The sequence below is a fragment of the Tripterygium wilfordii genome, chromosome 5 (assembly GCF_013401445.1).
Source record: "Tripterygium wilfordii isolate XIE 37 chromosome 5, ASM1340144v1, whole genome shotgun sequence".
In the NCBI taxonomy this organism is placed as follows: Eukaryota; Viridiplantae; Streptophyta; class Magnoliopsida; order Celastrales; family Celastraceae; genus Tripterygium; species Tripterygium wilfordii.
Genome location: NC_052236.1, coordinates 11597565 through 11625133, shown reverse-complemented (window position 1 = coordinate 11625133; position 27569 = coordinate 11597565). Strand labels below are relative to the sequence as shown.

Genomic DNA, 27569 nt, shown 5'->3' with positions numbered 1-27569 from the left:
AATTTCCATAGTCATACTCGCTCTTTATTTCTTATGAAATATGGTTATGCTCACCTCATACTCATTCAATTATGAATCAAATATCCCGTAAGGGAGAGACTCCGTGTTTCGATGACGTCATGTTGTATTGTCCTCTTGGTTTCAGTTTCAAACTTTCAATTTTGAAAATTGGTAAAAATGGACAAACAATCCTGTAGGTTTTCCATATTTTCAATCACACCCCTAATTTAGTTTTTTCTTTCAATGACCCCCAGAGGCCTCCCAGCAAGGGAAGACGCAACAGCCTGGGATTCCAGAGAAAATCAACTACCGTCTTCAGTAATGTATGAGCATGATGGAAACCGATCATTGAATTGAAACCCAGCAAAGAAAAAAACCAAGATATGAACACAAAGCTCTTGCTTAACCAAGTAAAGATGAACCACAAAACCAGAAACATTTAAAGCAAGGAACTGAGCCTGCTGACATTCGTTCCCCGTTCAACGAAAACTACAACAACAACAACAGCGACAACAAAGTATTTACAGTTCCTCGTTATCAGTTTGTTTGGCATGTTGAAAGGCTTTGCCTGTTTATGTTGCAGTCGTCTTCACGGCAGTCTATTTCCCTAGCCCTATGCTTTGCTCCGTCCCGACTGTAACCCAATTTCATTGTTCCACCAAGATGTATAGCAACTCCTTTGATCTCCCCATTAGTCTACATCTATGCTTACTTAAACTTCAGAGAATGCTCCTGGAAGAAACTTATTGCATAATGCTTCTGTAGCTGACTCAATGCGTGCAACGTCCTGCTAACGATTTATCAAAGCATTAATTATCCTTAGAGAACAGTTTACATATGTGGTTAATAACAGAAATTTGATATGCTGATGAAAGTTTCTAATATAATACCTTTCCTTCAAGACTAATGATGAGAGGCCCACTTCTGGATTTGCGACGGCATACTTGACAATGCATGGGAGGATCAAAATAAGGAAGAGTTATAAGACAAAGCCTCTCTTCCAAAACCCCTAAAAATAAATGTAAAGAAGCTTACCAATTTTTAAGTCTGGGAATTTGAGGCAAAGTTCCGATAGAGGTTGAGCAGTTTCTACCTGCATGTTATGGAACCGTACATGAGTGGCTAACTACCTACTGGAGCTTCGACCAACCACCACCGGTCAATTCCGCTTTGGGGTCACCCCTTACTCTACCATTATTATAGGCGTATGGGGTTCGAGACAAAGAAAGATCAAGGCAGCATATAACGGCAAACCAGCAAAGTAATAATATAACCTCAAGTGAGAGTTAATTTGATCTACAGAAACTAGTGGTGACATTTAATAATTATGTTGTCTCAAAGCAAACAGCAAATGCTTCGTTCTTTCGACTGAAGGATTGAAAACTCAAAGCAAGTAATATATGTACTGCATTATGACATGGAAAGTATACATACATCTGAAAGGAATGTACTTAGGCTCTTTGATGCATATGGCTCCATCACTGCGAATAGGCCACTAGATCTTGTTAATTCAATCAAACAGTCCCATTCCTTCTCCAGCTCAGGAACATTAGTTGCGGTAAGAATAATTACATTTTGACATTTGATCTACAAGATAAACAGTAAGATAATTAGGATTTAACTAACAAGTCGAATCTCCCATCAACGTCGTGATCAAGTAAAGAGAAAAATAAATCAAATCTTATTTTTTTTCATTAATGCATGTGTATATTTATATAATAAGAATGAGAGTTATCACATTTGGCTTCCAAACACTTACCAGAGGCACTGGCAGCTTTTCGTGATCCAGCAATTCGGTGATACCTTCAGGCAACTGAGCCATCTGAATTTTTTAGGAAAAAAGAAAATAGATACAATAATAATGAGATCGATTCATGAATTGTGAAATTTTCAGCACTAGATGGGTTTGCATGATTAGTTCATGTTGAGAAAATTACTGAGAAAGACAAGAAGTAATGTCTCAGAAAATGAAGTCGGTCCCCTGTTGTTATTTTTTAAAATCCCTGTTATGAAAACATAAAGTTGGAGGAAAAATTCCCATAAAGTTTGAATTTGTACAGAAGTACATATATTCTCCCTGCCAGCCATCAAAAGAAAAGACCCAACTGTCTGTTCCCAACTGATGTAGCAAAATCATTGACATATAAATAATTTTTGACATCCAAATTACCTCATTCCGGTCACCAGTGCAATGATCACCAATAAGATGCCTGAGATATTCTTCAAATTCTTCATCAGGAGCCTACATCAAAGACATACAATCAATAAAATACAAAACCTGAAACAGTTATAACTTCCAGCCATATCTCAAATTATATTCATGAATCAACCAAGTTAGCAGCAACTCTCCTGATTAATAGAAATCAAGAATGTGTGACACATCTTGACCATGATCTAGCACTTAAAGAAAGAAGTAAAGAAAATTCGCTTTGAACAAAATAACATACCAGACGAACACCACAAGCCTTCGCGACCCCTGCTAAGGTTACATCAGAATGCAATTGGCCTACCCCTCCAAATACAAAAACCTACAAGGATCAGGTCAAGTATAAACCATATGAAGTATCATAATATGCAAAGACCAAACCCTAAGTTTTTACTGTTTCATCATTGAAAGAACAAGCTATCAGGCAGATAAGGGTTTACCATATCATTAGCAGATTTTTGCCGTTCAACCTCTTCAGCCACAGAATCAATCTAGTGGGAGAGGAAATTACAGAGGAAACTATGAGATGCAGCCAATGTAGAACAATATATAACCCAAAATAAATCATCAACCACACAAAGCTTCACCTTGTGCTAGAAAAACCACAAATTAAATTGTACCGAAGGCAAACTACGGTTTACCAATATGGACCAATAAGACAGTAACTTACATCATTCTGTACAACAGCGGCTTGTGATACTGTCCAACCAATGGAATGAAGCTTTTGACACAAAGCAAGTCCCAAATCATCTCCAACACTGCCAGACCTGAGCTACGGAACAGCAAAATTTGCAATAGAAACTTCAGCAATCATAGAAAGCAGGGATATAATTAAAACAAATAGGTTCAGACCTAATTGACAGAGAATACGAGCTTGGATCAACTTTCAACACATACGGTTTTCCTCCAATAAAACATTGCAGTCTCAAGAGTCAAGAGCCTCATACAGTCATACTACATAGGACACTAATTCCCATAGGAACAAGTGAACAACTTCAAAACAATTTGAATGTTCAACCAAAATCATGAGACAACCCAACTTTTACCAAGGCATCATGCATCCAAACCAGCACAAAACCGGCAAGATTGGCCAAGAGAAGCTAGCAAAACCACCGAAAATAGATGAAAGGGCATAAAAATGAACATATAGAGGTAAATTAATTGAAACTAGGGACGTACAAAATCTCATCCCCTACGGTGATTACTGAGGCAGTGAGCATGATGTTTTTATGTGAATCCACACCATCCATGACCTCCCCAACAGGTGTCCTACCAGCAGAAGGAGCAGACTTTTTCGTTCTACCTGCTCTTTCTAGTCTACCATTGGAAAGCAAATACGCTGGTTTATATTTTCCACCGCAGCTAGAGGAGTGGCTGATGCACAACAATTTATTTGGAACTGTGTCGTAAATGCTTCCTATTGAAGTATAACTACAAATATTTAAAAAGAAAAAGAAAAAAAACTGACTCAGAATTCCAAAATAAAACAGAGCGATAATGTCCAGCTTTTAAATTAATAGAGATGAAGCCAAAGAAAAGCGCAAAGTGGAGGAAGCAATGGATTACCCTTGATCATAAAGACCGCAGTATGTGACCTTGCAAGTCAAAATGAATGACCAGATATCTCTGCCAAGGTACATCACATTAAGTAGACATCAGATGTAGCCAATTATGAGGAATAACTTGGGAGAAAGAAAAGAAAAGTTTTCCACACTTTATAACCTCAACCACAAGCATACATGGAAAAAAAAACTCTCAAAGATGATAAGAGTTTTTAATCTCAATTTTCAGCAGCGATTTTAAGCTGAGTCTTTTCCTTTCTTCAGCTGCCAAGGCAACCAAAGAGAATTTTGCTCTGAACTACTCTTGTCACTTGTGAAAGGGAAAAGCACTAATAGAAACAAACTGTGGCACACATAGTGACCTGTATGACCAATCCAAAATAGGATTCACTCTCATAAAGGGTGGCCATCCAGGCGAACTAGGGGAAAATTGTTCTTGGCCTACCTGTAAGATCAAGAAAATATATGCACATATTATCACGTGTCCACATATTAATATTCTATGAATTATGAAAGAGAACCAAGGAGATAGGAAATCTAAAAAATATTCTTGTTTTCTAGGAGACGGGACATTGAAATACCGCAGTAGGATCACCAATACGGACACCAAGAAAAATAGCTCTGATTGGTTTTGCCTTTAGTAAATCCTCTAACCCAGACTTGAAATCCAAGGTAATGATTTCCATCTCCAAACCATAGCTGCACAAAAAGGTAATCCAATCAACAACCACATGCTTGAAAACACACAATAGCCATAGAAGTGAAAATTTCTCAACATCCTCCCCAAAATATTATCTCCTTATTGACAAACATATGTATAGAGGGGGGAGGCAACAGCGGAAAAAAGTATTTGCTTACGTGGTGGCCGTATCATGGGTAAATGAGTTGATCTCAGGAAAAGCTGAAGGACTTTCAAAATATATTATTCTAATTGGAAAATTTTCAAGATCCCCGTTTGAAAGACTTTTTTCCTTGTTATGCAAATAATAGCCAGCCCTAAGTAGGTGCAGCAAAACCTAAACAGTCAAGCTCATTGTCAGTATCAATGTAGAAACATCAAAGACAGATTACTCAAGAAATATGCATATGGAGACTCACAGTTGAATCCTTTCCTCCGTTGAAGCTGAAAGCAACCTCTTCAATACTGTTGAATAAAAAAGTATTTCAATGTATGGTAGAATTGGAGGGGGCAAAAAAAAAGCAAACATGCACATGCACACGCACACACTAGTATCCAGCATAAAGAAGCATTTAAATAATTGGTAATAAGGAAGTTAGCAAAAGACTTCATGCAACTTATATCTTTATTACATTCTTACATGGTGAAATATAATTCAGAAATAACTTGCTTCGATAGGAATAAATTAACTCCAGATCAAAATCCCAAAGCTAGAAACGTCACAAAAGAAAATACATTTCCAACCCTTGCACCAGCAGCGTTCACTACACCTTTCCCTCTTATGCCCTGTTTGGTGAGAAGAATTTGGAATAAGTCTCCATGGGTTATGAGCCCATAAGGAAAAGGCTACCCAGATTGTCTAGCCTTCATTTAATGTAATATTAACATGATCCAAGTAAGTCTTGCATCAAGGGAGATGGACTTTCTGGGACAATAATGCATATAACTATATAAGTGTAGGGATAGATTGTTTCCATATTTGAAAGATCAACTGATTTCCGTAATCATCATTTTTTAAATTAGAAGATTTCCACAATTAGTTATTGAAAATTTCTCCGTGACTCCTAGATTTCATAAAAATCCAAGGGACAAATTAATAAAAGTATTGCGCCAGAAAACTACTTTTTATATTTTAGATCACATTTCATAACTTTGGATATCATTAAAATATTTGGTTTTTTACATGATATTCATTGACAAGAGATTGAGAAATATACTGTTAAGAATGAAGAATTTCTTTTGGCCGGTATTCGTGCATTAATTGAAATACTTTGGGCCTCCCATGTTCTCCCCCCAAAAGGCCTTATTGAAGGGAGGAGAGAACCCAACTTATATACAAGTTATCCTTTCATCATTTAACCGATGTGGGACTTTGTCCAACATTAATTCCCATATTGTGTTTAGATGATATTCATCAACAAGAGATTAAGAAATATACTGTTAAGAACGAAGACTTTCCTTTGGCCGGTATTCGTGCATTAATTCCCGTATTTTGATTACATAATATTCACACATTTCATCCACTAGAAGATCGTATTTCACACTTGAAGACAAAAAAATATATAAAGCTGATGATGCTGATTCAGTGTATGAAACACTTTTTGATACAAAAACTAAACCACCAAGCCTTAAATTTGTCGTTTTCAGCCGTTACCTCTTCCGAACAAAGTAGAAAATCTATTAACGACAATTATAGTTCCTCAAAGAATCTCAAAACGGATAGGCAGACAACAAGGATCCCGACAAACATCAGAAATAGACAGCGATTCAAATAAGACTAACCAACCAACACTTATGCATGAATGGATATTCCATTATTCCATCAGTCTTCACTTATCAAACCACACTATGAATTGATCCATAAAAATCTACTACTGCTTCCGAAGAAACTATAATGTAACAATGTTTCAGTAGAACGCTTCTTGATAAGGAATAACATATGGATTCTGGAGGAATTCTATATAAATTCATAATAATTTCAAATTTCAAATTAAAAGACAAAGTCATGATTAAGGTAAATCACATTCAATATTTTTGAAGCCAATTGGCATATCCTGCCTGTATAAAAGTACAGTGAAGGTCCAGTTGCATGTTCATCACTCAGAAGAAGAATGTGATTCAGAAAACTAAACATGTTCATACTTTATACTGAAGATATTCCTGCATTGATTTTGAATCAAAGGACTTGACTGCTTAGAAAATGAAACAAAAGAGAAACACAACAATCCTTAGATATTTCATGACCCTAGGATCATCTCAAATGGAAAGCCATTTCCAACTTAACCAGTGGAACTCAAAACCCACGTCAAAAAAAAAAGACCCAGGAATACAAGAGCGCAAATCACAAGAATTCACCAAAAACTAGAAGTAGATAAAGAAACTCACGAGTATAGAGCGAGAACTCTTTGAATAACATAGACAGCATTGTTGTACTTGGTCTTGAGCCTCCGGTCATCACTTTCTTTGACTGCGTTATGGATCTCCATGTCACATGAAACACAAGAAGCTCCTAGCAAAAGATCAAACACATAGCGAGCAAAATGAGGGTTTTTTTAATGGAACAGAATTCACCGTTTTTTATTAGCAAATATCGATCATTTGTCAATAACCGGATTTCTAATCGTTTAGTAAATTAACGTAAAGGGTTCTTGTGGATTGAGGGGTTTGCAGGGAATGCTAAGAATTTCTCAAAGTCGAATACACCATTGCATAGACTGACTTAATTGGACTATAGTTTTCTGAACTGATACTCACAGAGCGCTAGAAAATGTATGAAGCTCCATTTCTTCTTCGCCTGTGTTGTTAATGGAATCAACAGAGAGATTTTTTTGCGAGTACGAAGAAGATGTGTGCCGTCTATGGATGCCACAGACTGGTTTATCTGAAGAAGCCAAGAACGGAGCTTTTTGCATAAATACAAAAGACGCTTTCACAACCAAGGAAGTTTGTTTGAAACGGAAATTCGATGACGCAAGCTTCATAAATGATTAATAGAGATTATTTCTGGTATTATTTATTCTTATAATCTTTTTATTTGTTCTTTCTTGTTAATTAATATTAGAATTTGTGCACATATTTTACTTATTTTTGAAAATAGTTAAAAATGAAAATCAATGGATAATTAAAGAAAATAAATGGTTGATGAGAAAAGTCGATCTAGGTTTGGCAAAACTGAAAATTAGGTCATGTTCGGACAACCGAATTTGTCCGACTCATGAACATACCTTATATATCCGGAATTCGGGTCCAAACATAAAAATCTTGTCCAGTTTAAATTCATAACCGAATTTCGAACATATAACTAATGTATCTTCAATGATTCAAACCATATAGAGTTTGATTGATGACATATGTTCATTGATTTGATGTTATTTAACTTATTGTAGTTTTTTTTTTCTCAACTTGAATATTGTGTCATTATTAACTTGTTTTGTATTTGGAACCACTATTTATTTTGTATTTTATTTTATTTAAGGTTTTAATTGTAATTTTATTTTAAGAAGGAAAAAAATGTATGTCGAGTCATCCAACATTATATCACAAAAAATGAAAAGGCATTTGAACAAATTTGACAAATCGAACAACTCAGAATTAAATAAATCCGAGTTTCGTCAATTAACTACGTCCGAAATTCAATCCAAGTTAGGTCCAGACATATAAATATTTCGTAAATATTTGATGTTGTCCAACCCAAACCGATTGGCATCCTCTTTTTTTTCACACCCAACTACGCAGTATATCCTAGAAGTCACTCCAATGAGTCAATGACGATACCACCAGCCATTTCTCTATTAGACTGACTTTCCGGAGATGAATGGACAGGATGTTCAAAAAGCTGGTTTGTGATTAAACAGTACATATGATGATGTACTGGGATCATAGTCAGCTCACTTCAGCCACTCTGGTCAAGTCCATGAGCATCAACTCTACATCTGCTGCTTGTGGGTGGGACTTGTCACTGGCCAAAAATCGATTAAGAACACCATCCAACTCTACATAGCTCCACCCGGGTGGCTTCTGAATACCGGATTCATCCATCACTTCCCTCACTCTCCCAGCTTCTTCCCACTGGTTTGCATTTGCAAGCATGTTAGACAACAAAACATATCGAGCTCCATGATCTGGCTCCACTTCGAAGAGTTTCCGTGCTGCAAAGTCACCCAATTCTGCGTTTTTGTGTAGCCTACAAGCACCCAATAGAGCTATCCAGATTACAGAGTTGGCCTCAAATTGCATGTTTTGGATTAACTCATAAGCTTCCTCTAAGTGACCGTCTCGTCCTAGAAGATCAACCATGCAACCATAATGTTCCATTTCTGGTGTAATACCGTAGTCGCTTAACATGGAGTTGAACAACTTCTTACCCTCCTCAACTAGACCACTATGGCTGCAAGCACTTAAAATGGCCACAAATGTAACTCCATCTGGTTTCAATCCTGTCAATTCCATTTCTTTGAAAACATCGAGGGCGATTTTACCCAGGCCATGCTTGGCAAGACCTGTGATCATGGAGTTGAAGATAGCATTGGTCTTCAAACGATCCTTGGACCGATGAAAAGTGTCCAGAGCAGTATCTATGCTTCCACATTTCCCATACATATCTATGATCGATGTGGTGACAATAGCATTCTCATGATACGAATCATTTCTTACGTACTGGTGATCTAACTTTTTGCCAAAATCAAGAGCTCCAAGCCCAGCGCAGGCCGAGAAAACAGCAACCAGTGTAACTTCATCAGGCCTTATGTCTAGACTCTCCATTTGGACAAAAATTTCCAGTGCTTCCTTGTACTGCCCCGCTTGAACGTAACCACTGATCATGGCTGTCCAAGAAACCACATCTCTTTCAACCGACTGATCAAACAGCCTTCTAGCAGCCTCGATCTCCCCGCATCGAGCATATCCTGATACCATAGAACTCCATGATGCAGTATTATTGCTACATCTTATTGTACTAAATACCCTCTCAGCCATATTCATTAAACCACACTTTGCGTACATATCAACCATGACACTCTTCAGTAACACATCAGAATCAAAGAACCCCAAATTCTTATAAATCAAACAGTGGACCTGCTTCACGATCATAGGATTGTTCAACAGTGAATAAGCTGACAACAGAGCTACAAAAGTATACCCATCAGGCTTGACATTAGACTCCTGCATCTCCCTAAGGAGCCTCAAAGCAGCCCAAGGTTCGTTTCCTCGATTATACCCATTCATCAAGGTATTATACGAAACAAGATCCCTTACAGGACTTTCATCAAACACATTGCGGGCATCTTCTAAATGCCCAAATGCAGAATACAAAAAGATTAAAGAATTCCCAATAAAAAGATCATATTTGAATCCGAACTTCATCACATGACCATGAATCTGCCATCCGGGCTTCAAACATGACAGCCTTGCACAACCATTGAGTAAAAAAGGGAACGTGAAGTTATTCGGCGATTCAATTCCCTTGGCAAGCATAGACATGTAGAGGAAAATTGCTTCTTGTGGGGAATTGCTTCGAGAGTATCCTCTTATCAAAGTATTCCATATAAACACATTTGGTGAAGCTGTTTGTGAGAAGAGAAGGTGGGAGTAACTCAAACCTTCTGTGGAACCCAATTGCACAAAGAAAGAGATCAGCCTGCTTATGGGGAAAATATGGCGATGAAAGCCATTGACAATGAATTGAGCGTGGATTTGAAGCGCTTGTTCGATTTGTATAAACGAATCTAGCAGGGATACCAGAAATGAGTTCTCAAGAACTGGCCTTTTCATGGAGAACATCTTATCTTCTGTAAAAATTGAAGATCAGAACAATGAGGAAAGCTTTCCATTCCAACTACATTCAGTTCATATTCTAGCATTTCCTGATGGAGAACATAGCCAGATAAAGGGATGGTTGAACTGGCCGAGAAGTAGCAACCGCTCTCTGGAGTCTGGACCGGGCCGACATGTTATCATAGAAGAAACGGGCCTCTTCAAGGCAATGACCTAACCCCACCAATGATTATTAATTACTTATTAGTAGTGATTATATTCGTGCCATATAAATAAGATAACATTATTTACACCCCATTTTTTACCAAGTATACTCCATTAATCTTTTAAAAACACATTAGAGTGTGGTGTACTTAGAAAAAAATAAGGTACAAATAATGTTCATCTATAAATAATCTAAAAAAAATTTCGGGAATGGTACCACTAGACTCCATTACTTAGTTGTACCCAAAATGAGTTCGGATCCTAAATCCTCCACCGCCCACTCGCATGGGTTTGAACCTCTTATTTAGGGGCGGCAAAACTCTATTCGGTCTAGATGATCGAATTTGTCCGATTCAGATTAAATCAAATTTGGACATAAGTTATATGTCTGAAATTTAGGTTCAAATATAAATTGTTTGTTCGGTTTAAAATTGGGTCCTAGTCCAAACACATAAACTTATCATATTTACTTGTCTGAACCCTAATCCGGATTAGGTTATTTTCCGATATTTACTTGTCTAGATTTAAACAAATCCGGGTTTGGTCAATTAAGTACATCCGAAATCCAATCCGGATGTTTAGGGTCGGGACATATAAATACTTTCATAAACGCATATTATTGTCCAATCCAAAACCAAATTTTTTGTTTGCCATCCCTACCCTCACCTCAATCCCCCTTCTACAAAGTGACATTGATTTTGTGGGGATCCGAAGAAACATGGACCTGGGTTGTCAAATCCAGCATATTATTGGGCTGTTGGGAATTTGTAGGTCATGGTCTGGTTTTTAATTTAGTGGAATTAATTAATACGAATATTTTATTATTAAAACATAAGATCAGCGTAGTCTCTCAGAGGGGCCTTGATGGATTTTCAACATGTGGTGGCGGTTTGCTTGGCAGTTAAGCGAAGCTATGGTGTATAAGTATTATTGTGTACGTTGGGCTGTTACTTTCAATTTTCAAGCACCAATAAGTAAATATAACCACTGTATTCTTTTCCTTTTCTTTTTCTTTTCTTGACAAAAGCTCGTGTAAACCCAAATATTTAGATCGTTCCATTCTTTTCAAGTATCTAATAAGTCGTAGTTCTTATATGAATAGTTGAACTTAAATATTCCATTTGAATGGTTCATCCCCTGTTGATATGAAGAGTTGGAACTTAAAAATCTTCCATCTGAATGATTCATCCCCGATCACTTTGGCCAATCCTTAGTGGTTTGTCACTATATTTAATTTCTGAGAGGATGTCTAGAGTTGATTTTTTTCTTGCTCACCTAATTTTTGGAATCGCTCCATTCTTTTCAAGTACTTAATAAGTCACAGTTGTTGATATGAAGAGTTGAACTTAAATCTCTCGTCTGAAAAATTTCATCCCCCGTTGATATGACGAGTTTAACTTGAATCTTCCACCTGAATAATTGATTCCCGGTCAATTTTTTGGTCATCGCTTAGTGGTTTGATACTATTTTTTAGTTTTGAGCGGATGCTTAGAATTGATTTTTTTTATGCTCACCTAATTTGTGGAGGCAACTTTGGCTAACTTTGTTAAAATAATTTGATGGAGTGAGACTATGAAAGGTATGTTCATTTATAATATTATTTTTGACATTAATTATTTTTATTGTGTGGAAAAATTGGACTTTTGAATATATAATTACTAATAAGAGTTCGAATACATTTCAATGGGGGGAAAACAAAGAAGAAGAAAACAAAGAGGAATCCAAATGCATCTCTTAATTGGAATCCTTGTCGGCCTACTAGCACCTTTAGATTTTATTTTTTTTTAAAGTTGAACTTGGTCTTCCTTCTCCCACGTTGCTTTCTCCCTCCCATTAAAGTCATATATCTCCACTAATCAATTTTTGGTTAATATTGTTTAAATATTAGTTTTTCGTGGAATTTGCGTTTTTTTTTTTTTTTACTAAAAGTGACCTCCAATCATCTATTGAAACGTGACTATACCGGGTAAGAAGATTTTGGATTAATGTTTGATCATTTTACAAGTAAATATGATGTTAATTAAGCTGAAATCCAAAAGGTAGTTGTTGGAAATCAGGGATGTCTGAAAGGATAATGTTTGAGACCTCCAAAAGATCCCCATTTAATGTGAAGTGTTGGATGTAAAGTGAGTCCTACATGTGTGTTTTTAATCAATGGTTACTTTAATGCCACATAGATTTAGGGGACTTTTGAGTGTCAAATTTTGGGGGTCTCTAGCATTGTCCTGTCTGAAAAACTATGTCTGAAAGGCTACAATCAAGGGATCTGTTGTCATAATTATTTTATTCTGATTTAAAATAGTTTGTTAAAAGGAAATCAATATTTCAGTTGGATAAGTGCACAGGGAGTTCAGGAGATTTCGGAGTTTCGCGGCCTACACATTCCTAAAAAATCCCTGAAGAAGGAGCACGACATGGGATGCTCATCAAAACCCAGCAAGCCTAGCAGCAAGGAAGACAGTCTCTCACGATCTCCCACAACATAACATGTCCAGATCATGTCAAGGGGACGAGAGATGAAGACCACCATCGTCACCATGAATACTATAAAAAGAAGAAGAAGAATAGAGATTTACAATCACCCCGCGTCAAACAGAGACCTCAATACATTCCATGATGTATTCCCAATTAATGAAATTCTTGACGCATTGAAGCAATGTGTTGTTTTTCATTTCATTTCATTTCAATAAGAGTTCTTTCATTTCAGTATTAGTCTTCTATCTCATACTTTTTTCGCTTGGCACTAATTAAATTCGAAGTCTTTTTTCTTGGAAGGCAACCTCTAACAAACAGCTCTTGTGTTCTCAGGCTGTACACTGCTCGTTTGGTGAAAAAATCAGATTCGGTGCAAGAATCCTCATATTAAGAATCTTTGGACTAATAACAAGTCTTGACACACCTGAACACACATACACCGTCCATAGCCCAAACACTTGTATCCCTAATTGCCATAAGCGATTGATTTCCTGTCCAGTGCAGAAGAGAGCAAGTAGTTTTATATTTTTTAAGTAGGTTTAGTATAATATAATTGGAGGATTGAAAGGGTGGGTACAATGAATTAGACATAATGCTGTTTAATTTAATCCCCCACTTGTTACTTAGGTCACAGGGCACGCGTGACTCCCCCGCCACAAAACCGTCCATTAATGTCCCACTAATAAAAATTTACTATTTATTAAGCTTTGGATTCATTAGAAGGGGCAAACACGTTGATTTAAATACTTTATAGGGTAAAAGGCTAATAAAATGTAATCATGAGTGCTAAAACATAAAAAGATTTTTTGAAAAGAAGAAATTGAAGGTGGGAACATGCTTAATTTTTTTTTTATATAAATGAAAACAACATCATACAAGTTAATACTTTAGATATTCGATATAATTCTAAATTTGGAGTCAGACTTGTACACACAGAAATTTTCCACCGAACGATAGGGTAAATTGGACCAAAAATTCAATGATAGGATAAATTGAGTCAAAACCCAAAGCATAATCAAAAAGAATGATGAACTTCTTGTCCATGTAAATTATAAATATCTAAATTGTTGCACTCTTTCCAAGTAACTTCTCAAACATTATCCAAAATGTGCACAAAAACCAAAAGTAGTGCTACATGATTGAATTTGTATTAGTCCACTTTTCAATTATTAGGTATTGTTTAAGGAAAATCATGGCGTCATTAGTATTATGTCACATATAATCACCACCACTAATTTTATATATATATAGATATAAAGGTTTAGAAATTTCTCTCTCTCTCTACTAATGGGACCCACTGTTTTGGGTCCCATATATTTTAAATCAATGATGAAAACATATATACTTATTTTAAGTCCTTACTTTGAGTACTTATAGGAGAATTCCTCTATATATATATATATATTCTCTTATGCGAACGTTCACAACCTAATAACTAGACACACATTTTTTGTGAGTAGTTGGAGAAAATCTTGAGATGTTTAAAAAATCTTAGAAACCAAATCGACCATCAAACTATTCGATTGGTCAATTATTTTCAAAAATTTTTTTTTTTTAAAAGAATCGACCAAAAGAACCAACCGATTGATCAGTTATTTTCATGTCAAAAAAAAACCGACCGTTTACACCCTCCACCCTAGACTCTCTTGTTGGGATATCACATCGGATTAACCGTTAACGACAACTAATAATCCTTTAACTGTGGTTAAGGTCATTATCACCCTAATTATATAATTACTGTATTGACCACCACCATATATACAGTAGAAAATGATGCCAGGCTTCATGTGGATCGTTCATTTTGTTGTCCGTCTATGAGGCACAAGACTGTTTAGGTGGCACCATCAATGAAGAGATTGGTCTTCGTGGAATTTGAAGATTTGGTAAATCATGCGTCAAGGCTTATCACGTATATGTATACTTTTGAATACTCTCTTGTTTTATACTTTTTTGTGTCCATCAACAAATATTATCCACTTTCATTAGAATAATGCTTGAAACCTTCAAAAAGTGACCATAATTTAATGTGGAGTGTTGGATGTGAAATGAGCCCTACATGTGTGTTTTTAATCAATGGTTATTTTAATGGCACATCGATTTGGAGATTTTTGGGGATCAAATTTTGGGGGTCTCTAGCATTGTCCCGTTAGTTATGGGCACACACGTGTTTATTTTTCTACACCACTCGATTGAGTTATGTCAATCAACAAATATTCTCCGCTTTCATTACGGACCCACAGGTGTTTATATATTCTACTAAGGCCTCGTTTGGATAAGCATTTATACTACTTGCTAATATAAATGCTACTGCCTTACCAAACGGGTTTTTTTGGCTCGCAATCTGAGAGATTTTTGCTCAGCATTTCATTCTATTTTTGACATGCTACTTGTATGAAGCATTTTAGTAACATTTCACCATCGAAAGTCAATATTATCCCCATTAATTTTTTTATTCCATTTATACCCTCACTTCATGTGTTATTATAAATTAATTAATAAATAAATAAATTTATTGATATTATAAAATATTTATCATTTAATATATGCTACTTAGTAAAAATGTTACCAGCAAAAATGTTACCAAACACCACACAATATTCGAGCAGCATTTCTGCTACTAAAATTCTTCGACATTTCTGTTACCACAATTTCTGCTATCATATCTGCTATTTAGCAAACTAGGCCTAAACCACTTGGTTGGATTATGTTAATTCGATGTGAGATTACAAGTACCGATACTTCCTTACACTCGTGGACTCGCCTATGCGAGACCCAACAAGTGGACATGAAATAAAGGTCATGTTCAAATTGATCGAATCTTTGTTCAGATAATATGTTAGAAATTTAAGTCCAAACACATCACTAAATATTATTCGCTTTGGGCCATGAGTCGGCACATATTTGTTTTGTTGAGTTGTCTCTGTAGTATTGAGGCTCAGAAAACACGTTTATTGTGTGAGAAGTGCTTGAACTTTGTTTATATATCACTTGGGTGAGTTATGTCAGTCCGATATAGGATTAGTCTTGACAAATCGTGTAAGGAATATCGTTGGTGTAAGGAATATCGTTGATTCACAATCTGACTTCTTCAGGCTTGAACCTTCCCCGTTCCCAGGCCCCTTTAATTTTCTTTCTTGTTGTTAGAAATATAATGCCTTAATTGGTCCATTTAGCCATTTAGGTTTCCTGATGAATTAGTTGTTTTATTCAATCATTAAACGACGGCGTTATCATAAATCCACATCCCATGCCCGTCAATAATATTGTCTGCTTTGAGACGTCTGATTCCTGAGAATATATCGGGTCTGCACGATTTTGTTTCTCCCAAATTCAACTACTACAGCCCGAAGTCACAAACTCATTGAACAAAACCCAACTACTTTTGGGGCGAAACCCAACTCACTAGACTTGAGAAAATGTCTTGTTGCATGTTAAGGGTGAGCTTTGCCCTTATTAACGAATCGGTTGGAACAACCCAGCCCACAAGTGTGGTATTCAGTCATATTGGATGTAGCATCTACTTTACTTGTTATGTCTGGCATAACCCAGTCCACAAATATGGGGGAGGACCCCATACATGTCAACAATATTGTTTGCTTAGGACTGTCTGGTTTCTAAGGATACATCGGGTTTGCACGCTTTATTCCTCTCAAACCCAACTACTATAGGCCGAAGCCACAAACTCATTAAGCAAAGTTCAGCTATTAATGGATCAAAACTCAACTCACTAGACTTGGAAAAATGTCTTGTTGTATGTTAAGGGTGGGCTTTGCCCTCGTTAACCAATCGTTCCAACCGATGTGGAATTCGGTTATTATTTGCTAGTCACTTACTGTTAGTGACTATTGCTCTTGTAGCTCTGTTTCTCAGAGTAAATACTTCTATTTTCTACCATGGTAACTTCATGCAATCAATCGCAAAGGTTGCTCGTTCTCTTCTAAACTCTCTCTCTATTTGGTCGTAAAGAATATAATAGGTAATCTCATATAATATATTGATTGGATAGATAATCTGTAAACTGGAGAACAGTGACATTTTATCTGTAATCTAAGAGATCTATTATGATAAACTTGATAAAGTTGCTCTAACAATTGATTAATGAAATTTGATTCGGTCAGCGGATTTAAATAATTTATGTAAAATCTACAAAGACAAAAAAAAAATCCAAACTCTCCACCTTTAAAAGGATGCAATTCACTATATGCCAACAACCCCCACCAACTACATAAAGGTTCCAATTAGCAACGATGATTGGCAAAAATAAATGGACGCTCTAATGATATAACACAATGCGCGCACACACACACTACTTGCAAAGGACATCCCAAATGTCAAATTCAAAATAAGTGCACAAGCTTTCTAGTTCACCTAAATAGATTCTATTAGTTAGCATGGATATATATTTTTTGACGATGACCAACAAAAAATCGTGGGTTCAGATAATTAATTTAGCTGTTTGAACTTTGAATCTCTTAGCGCATGTACATAGGATGTCGTAGGTTCTAACGCTCACACTGACACGATTTGACGTTATTTTCGCACTGAGTTTCGGCTCATGACCTAACTCATTTATATGATTTGTGGGTATTGCATGTGATCCGTAAAATTTATTATTTTTAAAAAGTAATGATAATGATGTGACAAAGGAAGTTTTCTCGAAACCTCCGCGTGAGTTCACCATCCGGCATCCACAAATAAGACACGTGATGGCGGCTCAAACTTCACAGCTTGGTACGTGACAGTGTAAGAGTCACGAGTCGGTCATCTACCCTTTCACGATATTAAAAAAAATCGTTGATTTGAGTTCCAACTTCTCCGTAAATGAGACTTTAATTAATGGACTCATGCGATGTTGGACCGACCATTTTTTTTTTATTTGATAGAGTCCAATAATGTTGGATCTACTAAGTGCCACGTCTGACAAATTTAAGTTTTGTGCTATGAGGTGTACGATTCGAGATAAGGTGAGATATTTGTTTCAACAGATTTTTTTTAATTATAGATGTGACCGATCCCATAACAAATGTGTGACCCTCACTTTTAGTTTACATTTAACAAATATAATTTGTTTCAATACATATATATGAAAAAAAAATACAAATATATTATTATTATATTTTACTAATCATTTTTTGATATATATTTTAGTGTTTATCATGAAAATTCTATTTAAACAAATTAGTTTTGTTTTGAAATACCATTGAAAAATATGATTCTCATTAGAATCAAACATTCATCACACGTATACTTAACCCAACCGATCGATTGTCAATCGAATCACTTGTCGTTCAGAAAGAAATAGATGTATGATGGAACATAATTTGGTCATGTTTTAAGTGGCTCCGACTCTCTCTTGATTCCAATGCAAAAATACAAAATGAAATGGGTCGGACGAATATATTTACAAGTTTCCCCGTCCATGTATTTGTCATTATCTCGTGTGCGAGATATCCTAGCAGGATTATTGCAGAAATTAAGAAAAGAAAATGAAAACCAGTAAACTAAAATAATTAATAGACAAAGCAACAAAAGCTGATTTCTTTTAAACTAACAAGGATATCATATAAGTTTCTTCTTCCAACATTTGCTATGATATTATTCATAGTAAGAATCAATTGAAATCATGATCTCTCGATTCTATATACTCTATAAGTTTGACTTTAGTGAACTCACCGACTAAACTATCACCCAAGTAGATAAAAAACACACTCGAGTCATTAATTGAAGTGGTAAAGATGATGTGTATCATCCTGATAACTAGAGTTCGAATTTTCCCATCCCGGTTTCAAAAAAAAAAAATTGTTAAAAACAATAGTAATAAACTCCAGACTACAATTTTATTTCAGAGAGATTCACCTGCTAAGTTATCACACAATTGCTTAGAAATAACAGTAATCAACTCCTGTCTAGGGGGAAAATTTTCCTCTTTGAAGATAGTGGCCTAGTGGGTCTTTTTTACAGGTGTTTGTATATGAAATTAGTACGTATTTGTTACGTAGTTTACAGATTATTATGAAAGAGATTATATAATACCCAATACACACCCCACAGATAGCAGCATAGCGCCGGCTGAGGTTTCATCTCATAAATAAAAAGAAAAAAACAAGTACTGAAGCAGAATCAAAGGCAGAAGAAACAACGCACTCTGATCTGTCTCCGACTCTGCTCTGCTCTCTATCGCTCTTTCTGTACACCAACAAACCAAGCACTTCAATCTCGGAGAAGCTAGATTATAATAAATACATAGTACATATCTGTCGAGAGTCTCAATTTCTTGTTTGCTTCAGTAGCAAAAAAAAGCATAAACAATTGCAGAAACAGGAAGCCGACATGGGTATTCTGTATGAAGATGTAGTGATCGTCAGCCCACCGAAGAAAGAAGGAGACCCAACTGTGATTACTGTCAACTGCCCTGACAAAACTGGGCTGGGTTGTGATTTGTGCCGCATCATACTCTTCTTTGGTGTTAGCATCGTCAGAGGAGGTAAGCTGCAATGAAATTAGAAACTTTACCTGTTTAATTTCCTGGAGCTGTAGTTAGTCTGGAAATTGGATTTTGAAGTTCAGTTTTTTTTTTTTTTTTGGGATATTTTGTGCTTTACTGGGTGAACTTCTTTGGGAACTTTTGCCGAACAATATGTGGGTATTAGGGATTTTTCATGGTATTCCTCAAAAAATTTGATGGGGTGGAAGTTTTAATGCATATTTATTTAAACCAGCTATGGAAATCATAACATATTCTTTTAAGTAATTTTGTGATATCAAAATACTGACATGTATTGACTTTATTGAAGATGTATCTACGGATGGAAAATGGTGCTACATAGTGTTCTGGGTTGTGGGAAAACCTACGACTAGATGGTCTTTGTTGGAGAAGAGGTTATTAGGGGTATGCCCGTCTTGCTCCTCCGCGTCTGGGATTTTCTATTACCGCGCTGAATTGCAGCCACCAAAGCCTCCTGATGTCTTCCTCTTGACTTTATGTTGTTACGATCGAAGAGGCCTGTTGCACGGTATTTTTAATTTGATTGAGTTTGTGGTGTAAATTTTAATATACTTGCAAATCTAGTTTTCTCGTGATTCTTCTTGGTTATGACTCGATGGTTGCTTGTTTATGTGGGTTAAGTTCTACGGAATTGAAGTTTTTGATGGTTCATTGATTATTTTAGGGTGTTTTTGATTGGTGCTCGTTTATCTTTTTATCAACTCTCTTTGAGCTCGGAAACGTGGAAAGTGATATGGAATGTGATTTTGGAATCTTATGACTACAGCCACTTCAATCTTTACCTTTTGTTAGATTCGACTTTTATCATTTAGAGAATCACCAATTCTCTTTCTCACTTCCTTTCCCTCTTATTCTGGCTATAAAGTCATCGATGTCTCCCTTAATCCCTGTATCCTTTATATTTGTTCTTGTGGAGGATATAGATACTGGGAAAATTCCAGGATCATATCCATTGCTCCCATTATGAGTAATTCTTTGGGGCTTTTTCACAGATGTCACTGAGGTTCTATGCGAGCTTGAGCTCACGATTAAGAAAGTGAAGGTTTCCACTACACCTGATGGAAGAGTGATGGATTTATTCTTTGTGACAGACACCAGGTGATGCCTTTGTCATATGATCTCTTTCTATCTTGATATTTGACTTTCTCATCTACTATTACAGTGATGTCAATGTTAAATGTATTCTTTTGTGTTATTTTGACTGGGATTTGTTTGACTGCTCTGAGTTTGAAATTATAGTTTATATAGATTTCATGAACATCTAAACCAAAGTCTGGCATGCATACTTCAATTTTCCTTTTCTTTTTTTTCCCCTTAATTGTCTTATTTTCTTAGTATAGATGGTAAAGAATGACCAATGTACATTTTTCACACATGCTTCATTGTATTTTGCGAGCATACTTTGAGGTTTGGGAGATGCGGAATAGATGATGATCGACATTTGACGTACTGCTTGTCCATTTGTATAGAAAGAGCATTTCCTTCCAAAGTCAACGTTTTGGGTTGTATTTTTCGGTCAAAATATAATCGATACGTTTGGGAAATTAATGCAGTGATGAGAAGTTAGATTCTTTTTGGTTCTGTTCCAATCTATAATCTTCAATAGAGCATCACAATTTTTGTTCTAATTGCTATTTTCTCATTGTGTTTTTAACAGGGAAATTCTAGATACGAATAAGGGACAGGAAGATACTCGTGAACACATAAAAGCAGTTATGAAAGATGCCATGATAAGCTGTGAGATAGAAAAGGTTGGTCCTGAAATTACAGCGTGTTCACAGGAATCTTCATTTCTTCCCTCTGCAATTACAGAAGATGTCTTCTTAAGAATGCCAGATGAAGTCCCCAGCAGATTGCTTACGTCTGATAATGTTTCAATCACAATGGACAACTCATTGAGTCCAGGTCACACACTTGTCCAAATAATTTGTCAAGATCACAAAGGTCTTCTTTATGACATAATGAGAACTGTAAAGGATTACAACAATCAGGTACTTAAGTTAATGCAGTTGTACTTTTATATTGTAGAAACTTATGATATTAATATGCAGCTGCATCATGTACTCAATGCATCACTGATTGACGCTCATTCCTTTTTGTGTTTCATTGCCCACATTATCCTCTATGATTCATGTGTGCACACACACACACACGCACTTAAGCATGCCTACGTACATAGGTCTTGTATAATCTGTGTTTCTTGGTTTGTTAACTTTTCACTTACTCAGTAAGATTTGTTCCTTTCAATTTCTTCCCCTTCTCCTTCTTGCGGGGCATATAATTTAGTGAAACTGCATGAATCCCTGGTAGTGTGGATAGCTAATGTGCCTATGGGTTTCCTTTTATTATTTGGCCTGGGACTTGGTGATTGAAATCTTTATTGCTAATATCAAAATCTTGTTATGATAATCAGATTTCTTATGGGCGCTTTTCTATAAATCAAAGAAGCAACTGTGAGATTGACTTGTTTCTCATGCAAGCGGATGGAAAGAAGATTGTTGATCCTAATAAGCAGAAGGCACTATCCTCTCGTCTAGAGATGGAACTAATCCGTCCTCTCAGGGTGACTGTAGTGAGCCGTGGTCCTGATGTGGAGTTGCTAGTTGCAAACCCAGTGGAGTTGTCTGGCAAGGGCCGGCCTCTTGTTTTCCATGACATCACTCTTGCTCTTAAGATGCTTAACATCTGCATTTTCTCGGTATTTCCTTGTCTGCTTATTGAATTGGCTAAGTTAAGCTTTAGCGATACTTTCAAACAATGGGGTTTTCTTTGTGCATTACCAAACTTTAAGCATTGCAATGCAATCTCGACTGAGATGGTGAGAGCATATTGGAATTGGTTTCTACTATTCTCCTCTGCCAGTCTTGGTTAAATTATTAAATGTTGATGGCATGCCTTACAAAAAGAAGGCACCTCCCTTCAATGATCTCTCTTGAAAAGGAGAACAGAAATTTCTTGATTTCTTATATGCATATTTTAAATGGCAAAATGTGACGTGAGCTGATTGTTTTTTCCAGGCTGAGATTGGGAGATACATTATTGGAGACCGGGAAATGGAAGTTTACAGGATCCTAATTGATGAAGGGGAAGGCTTACCCGTTCCCAGAAGCAAAATTGAGGAAGGAGTTTGGAAAATGCTAATGGGTTGGGAGTGGTAAATCTTTGCTGATTTTGGACTTGTCTTCGTAATGGGCTCCTCTACGCTACAGTGCAGCTCTCCCGGCTTGATCTTTATTAGATGTAAATTTGGGGTCATATGTACTTGGAAACGCTGAGTTGTTCTACGTCAAGTTTATACGGACTCCAACACTGACAATGCATAAAGTAGTTGTGAAGTTGATAGTAGAAGGTATGCACAGCCTTGTGGAAAATCTTTTGGCATATCACACTGCTTTCCCAGCAAGAAGGTACGTCTGAAGTGTTTATGTAAATGGAGGCTTTTGGTGAACTGGTTATTAGTTTATATTTCAACCAACGCCACCCTCATAACCTACTCTTACTGTTCTCTGTACATAAACTACTTTATGTAGATTCTGTCGTAGAGAAGGCCGAGGGCTTTGTGATATAACAATATTAGTCAATCGCAGACGCTGTACAGAAACATCTCTTTGAAAAGCTGTCAACTTAGCAGAACCAGCATGTTATTGATATTTTCTATATTGTTCCTCTGCTGGATTTAAGGCATGTATCATGTATGTATATATCCGCCAGCTCTAGTGTGCCACATTCCCCTTGAAACCGAGTTTTAAGCGATAATACTTCATCATTACTACAAGATTGCAATGTATATTTTACGTATATTTGAGTTGATTTGAGAGATGGAACTACCTATGTGTTTGTGCTGAATATCTAGGATTAACAGACCTTTCATGCCGCCTTCTTTTTTTCTTCCTGTTTCATCATATCTCGCATGCTGCTACTGTTGTGAAGTCTGGCTGTATGACAAAGAAAGTGAAAAGGGACTCCACTATGTATGTTTGTAAAGTCCTATGCCTCTGCCAATCTTCTCTTGACAACTGATACGTTAATGGTGTTTTCTACTCTCATAAAATGAGTTGTGGATGGTGCGGTGGTCCATGTATAGGCCGCCCACCCACAACGCAGAAGTGGGTTATGCGTCAGCTGGGTTTCTGGCAAGAGTATTACTATCCTGATACATACAGGCACAAGGAAAATGCAAACTAAAGGGTGATGATAGCTATGTTAGAAGATGACATGTTCTGTCCTTTTTGTCACTTGAATGATTGAGGTTGTCAAGTGCTGGTATTCGTCCATCTTTGCTCCTTGTAGTTTGGAAGTTCATTGTCTGCAAGTAAGCAATCAATTTCCAGGATTTAAGAATCTGACTGACGTAAGACTCTTTCAAGTTTATTACAAGCAAACCGACTAGTAGGATTGAAAAGTTATGATTGTTATAATTGTGTGAAATTTGACAGAGACTTGATTCATTGTGGTTGTCAAGACTAGTACTACGTAACTAGCTCCACCGTATTTTTGTCAGATTTCACTGTTTAAAATCTCATATAGGCATTTTATGATTTTTGAACATTTTCATAATTTAACGTTTTGTGTTTTTGCCTGTAGCTGCCTAAGGCTCATTGTCTTTTAAATTTTGCAAAAAAAGATTTGGACCATTTCTCGATTTGTGTGTAGATTTCACTGTTTAAAATCTCATTTGGGCATTTTATGATTTTTGAACATTTTTTGTAATTTCATGTTTTGTGTTTTTGCCTGTAGCTGCCAAAGGCCATTTTTGGATTTGCACGTCACTCTTGCGTAGGGGCTGCGCTAATCTTCTCTGTATCGTTCCAATTTTATCGGATGTCCCTGAGGGGAAAGACCCCGCTTCCCTTGCTGCAGTATTTGAAGCGTCTAGTTTGTACTAACCTATCGATGTGGGATTGGTTCTGTAACAACTATGGGCCTGGGTGGGCCTCGTTACTGCTTTAATGAGTATTTGATGATATCCCAACGGGCTGAGGCATTACGGGCTTAAGCTGATCGCAAGCCCAGTTGGTTCTTATCTTCTCACTGTGAAAGTTGCTGGTAATTTGTTTTTTGTATGATAAAAAGAGGCTTTGAAACAGATGAAGGCTTTGGGAGTTGGGTCTCTTATAAGAATAGCAGGGGAGGACTTGACATGCAGAGGAGTGAATTGTTACAAAACTGCTTTTCTTATCTTCTCAATCTGATGTATCAACAGTGAACCAAAATTTCAAAACCGGCAATATAGTTGTGTGATGGGCCCATTCTTCAATCTTCTACTAGGCCTTTTCCCAAAGCTTAGTGAGTTGAGCTTAGTCCACTTTGTTGGGTTTGGGAGGAATAAACCCGTGAGGATTATTCAATACATCCATAAGAACCGGAACTCCAAAGTGGACAATATAATTGATTGTGAATGTATCCATAGTGAACTAGAATCTCAGAACAGACAATATAGTTTTGTGATGGGTCCAATATCCAATCTTCAACTAAGTTTTTTCCCAAAGTTTAGTGAGTTGGGCTTAGCCCTCTTTGTTGGGTTTGGAAAGAACAAATCCTTGAGGATAATTCGATGCATCTATGAGAATTGAAACTCCAAAGTAGATAATATAATTAGTTGTTTGAAGTGTGGATTTCTGATAATATCTTGTAAGAAATTCAGAAAAGCAGCAATGGAGGTTGAGACAAATATGGGTTCAAGAGGAGATGGTGTTGTGGAAGCCATAGAAACTGAATCCAGAGCTAATGCCAACACAACTGCCACTATCTAACCTGCCAATAACTAACCATGCATTAGATTAGGTAGACCACTATTTTCAATTGCGGGTGCCTAGTTCAGTCAGAGTTTAGTATTAGTGGATTATCCAGACCACTATTTTCAAGTGGTTCTGCTCCTTGGCCCGACTAACATGTTAGATGGGTTTGTGGGTGTGTAACCCTACACGAGTTTAGTATTAATGGACTATCCAAAAGACATGCTTATTGGATTGTTCTCGACTATAAAAAAAAAAGTTTGACGCGTACTAAATACTAATCAATCAGTGTTGGTTGGTACAATCTCAAATTCTCAAATTGTGACCACCACTCACTCCATTAGAGAAATCAAGTCCAAAGGGATTCACTATCATTTCATTTCCAGAAAGCAAGCATGCAAGATCATTCTTCCTTCCTCTTTCTCTTTGAACCACCTACCCAATACTACCAAAATCACTACACTTGTTCAAAATCTGGATCTAAACACAACTTGTTTAGTGATGCATCGAACATTTTTATCACTGAAATTTACTTCACCTCACCACAATTTCGAAACTCACCTCAGCTCTCATGAGGTGAAAACACCACATGGCCAATCAGACCCCTTATTACATGTACGGGTGGCAAAACTCTACCCGGCCTGAATGATCGAATTTGTTCGACCCGGATTAAACCAAGTTTGGACATAAGTTATATGTTCAAAATCTGGATCTAAACACAAAATTTTTGTCTAGTTTGATACCGGGTCAGGGTTGGGTCCAAACATAGAAGTTTATTTGTCAGGATCCTAACCCGAATTATATTATTATCCGATTTATTTGTTCGAATTTAAACCAATAAGGGTTTTATCAATTAAGTACATCCAAAATTAAATCATGGTTAGGTCCGGATATATAAATATTTCATAAACACGTGATATTGTCCGATTCGAAATCGAATCGGAACCGATTTTTTACTACCCATGATTACATGCTTGCATCATGTGGATAAGTAGAACATCGATTCAAAATAATAATAATAGAAGAAACATGGGCTCAAAATATGTGGATAATACTGAATTACTGATGTTGTAACAATAAAAGCGACATTAGACAGACCATTATTATGATTGACCTGAACTCCTTATTAAGCACTTGCAATGCTATTATTTTGTCTGGGTCAACAAATATGTATGGGGTTTTGTGTTTTGTTGATGTGGTTGTATTGAGTTTTGTGTTTTGCTGACGTAGCTATATTGGGAGATGTGTTTTATATTGAAATATTGTGTTTTGGTGTAGTTTTATAGGGGACAACTTGGAGGGCATGGGAATTTGTTGGCCACCATGTTGGGTGGGAAGGAAAATGTATAGAAATTTGTGTTTTGTTGATGTGGTTATATTGTGAGATGTGTTTTGTTGATGTGGTTGTATTGAGAGACGTGTTTGCCTTGACTTTTTATGTAATAGAAGTGGGACCCAATATAAATTTTTACTGGACTAACAAAATAACACTACTGAAGTTGCTCTTAGGGTCATGTCCTGCCAGGCTAGGGGGACTTGAATTCCATGGTACTATGATCCTTTTATGTGTCAATGTCTTCCGATCTTATCTTAATCTAATTCAATGATTTAATTAAGATTTGGGTCGTGTCTAACGTATATGCAATCTAAACTCGAGCCGTTAAATTTGCGTGCACAAAAATTTATCGCCTAACAACATGTTATGTTTGGTCATGAATTCTTTCCAAAACTATATTAAAACATGAATTCAAATTTGTTTTTGAGTACTTTGGCATTCATATTATTGGAATATATTATATTTTGAAGAAAAAAAATCAAAATCAAAATGCTAAATTCTAAACCCAAACCCTAAAAGTAAAGGATAACACTTGAGACCTACAAAAAACCTACATTTAATGTGGAGTGTTAGATGTGAAGTGTGTCTTGCATGTGTGTTTTTAATCAATAGTTATTTTAATGTCATATAGGTTTGTGGGTCTTTTCGGGTCACAAAATGTGGGATGTAGCATTGTCCAAAACGAAAATCCAAACCCCAAACCCTAAATAGTAAGGATTTGGAGGTCTCACAATTTTTTAGAATCTACAATTCACATCTAATATTGGATAAAAAGTCGGACAATTTTTAAACATGGAAACCAAAAATGTGATATGATGTGACACACTTTTCAAGCCATTAGATTTAAATTGTGGATCCCCTAATCCGAACTCTAAACCCTAAACATCAATTCCTAAACGGTTAAACTCTAATATGTCATTTCAAAAAAAATCACGATTTAACATAATTTTGAGCGAGAATTGTAACTACAATTATACGGATCAACCCTCTAACATTTATATAATAATTGAAAATAAAATAAATAGCGCCAAATTATCGTTTTTAAAATTTATTTTTTATAAAAGGCAAATATCCAGTCATTACATTTTGGTTTGG

General features: G+C 36.3%; 3 protein-coding genes and 1 pseudogene across 5 annotated transcripts; 1 reads left to right on the top strand and 3 right to left on the bottom strand.

The window, feature by feature from the left end:
• Positions 1 to 372: 372 nt before the first annotated feature.
• Positions 373 to 7392, bottom strand: LOC119998373. 2 transcript variants are annotated; one of them, XM_038845693.1, is made up of 17 exons: positions 7202 to 7392; positions 6833 to 6956; positions 4867 to 4912; positions 4627 to 4784; positions 4350 to 4467; positions 4131 to 4213; positions 3773 to 3832; positions 3386 to 3637; positions 2877 to 2973; positions 2647 to 2697; positions 2448 to 2528; positions 2171 to 2242; positions 1760 to 1822; positions 1435 to 1587; positions 1036 to 1093; positions 891 to 943; positions 373 to 790 (listed from the first exon to the last, which is right to left on the bottom strand). In XM_038845693.1, exons 2-17 carry the CDS (start codon positions 6931 to 6933, stop codon positions 713 to 715), a joined length of 1524 nt encoding a protein of 507 aa, XP_038701621.1. In that variant the 5' UTR covers positions 6934 to 6956; positions 7202 to 7392; the 3' UTR covers positions 373 to 712. The 2 variants fall into 2 exon arrangements, with proteins under 2 accessions (XP_038701621.1, XP_038701622.1); XM_038845694.1 differs by having other exon boundaries at positions 373 to 787.
• A 622-nt stretch (positions 7393 to 8014) lies between these two features.
• Positions 8015 to 10369, bottom strand: LOC119998379 (pentatricopeptide repeat-containing protein At2g22410, mitochondrial-like). The gene has a single exon (XM_038845699.1). It carries the CDS (start codon positions 10223 to 10225, stop codon positions 8330 to 8332), a length of 1896 nt encoding a protein of 631 aa, XP_038701627.1. The 5' UTR covers positions 10226 to 10369; the 3' UTR covers positions 8015 to 8329.
• Positions 10370 to 18946: 8577 nt separating this feature from the next.
• On the top strand, positions 18947 to 23249 carry LOC119999162 (ACT domain-containing protein ACR10-like). 2 transcript variants are annotated; one of them, XR_005468344.1, is made up of 7 exons: positions 18947 to 19382; positions 19693 to 19911; positions 20396 to 20501; positions 21061 to 21394; positions 21817 to 22101; positions 22421 to 22810; positions 22934 to 23249. XR_005468344.1 is itself a non-coding variant. In XM_038846681.1 (6 exons), exons 1-6 carry the CDS (start codon positions 19229 to 19231, stop codon positions 22559 to 22561), a joined length of 1239 nt encoding a protein of 412 aa, XP_038702609.1. In that variant the 5' UTR covers positions 18947 to 19228; the 3' UTR covers positions 22562 to 23249. The 2 variants fall into 2 exon arrangements, 1 of the variants encoding a protein (XP_038702609.1); XM_038846681.1 differs by having other exon boundaries at positions 22421 to 23249.
• Positions 23250 to 24145: 896 nt separating this feature from the next.
• On the bottom strand, positions 24146 to 24240 carry LOC119999165 (annotated as a pseudogene).
• Between the last annotated feature and the right edge of the window lie 3329 nt (positions 24241 to 27569).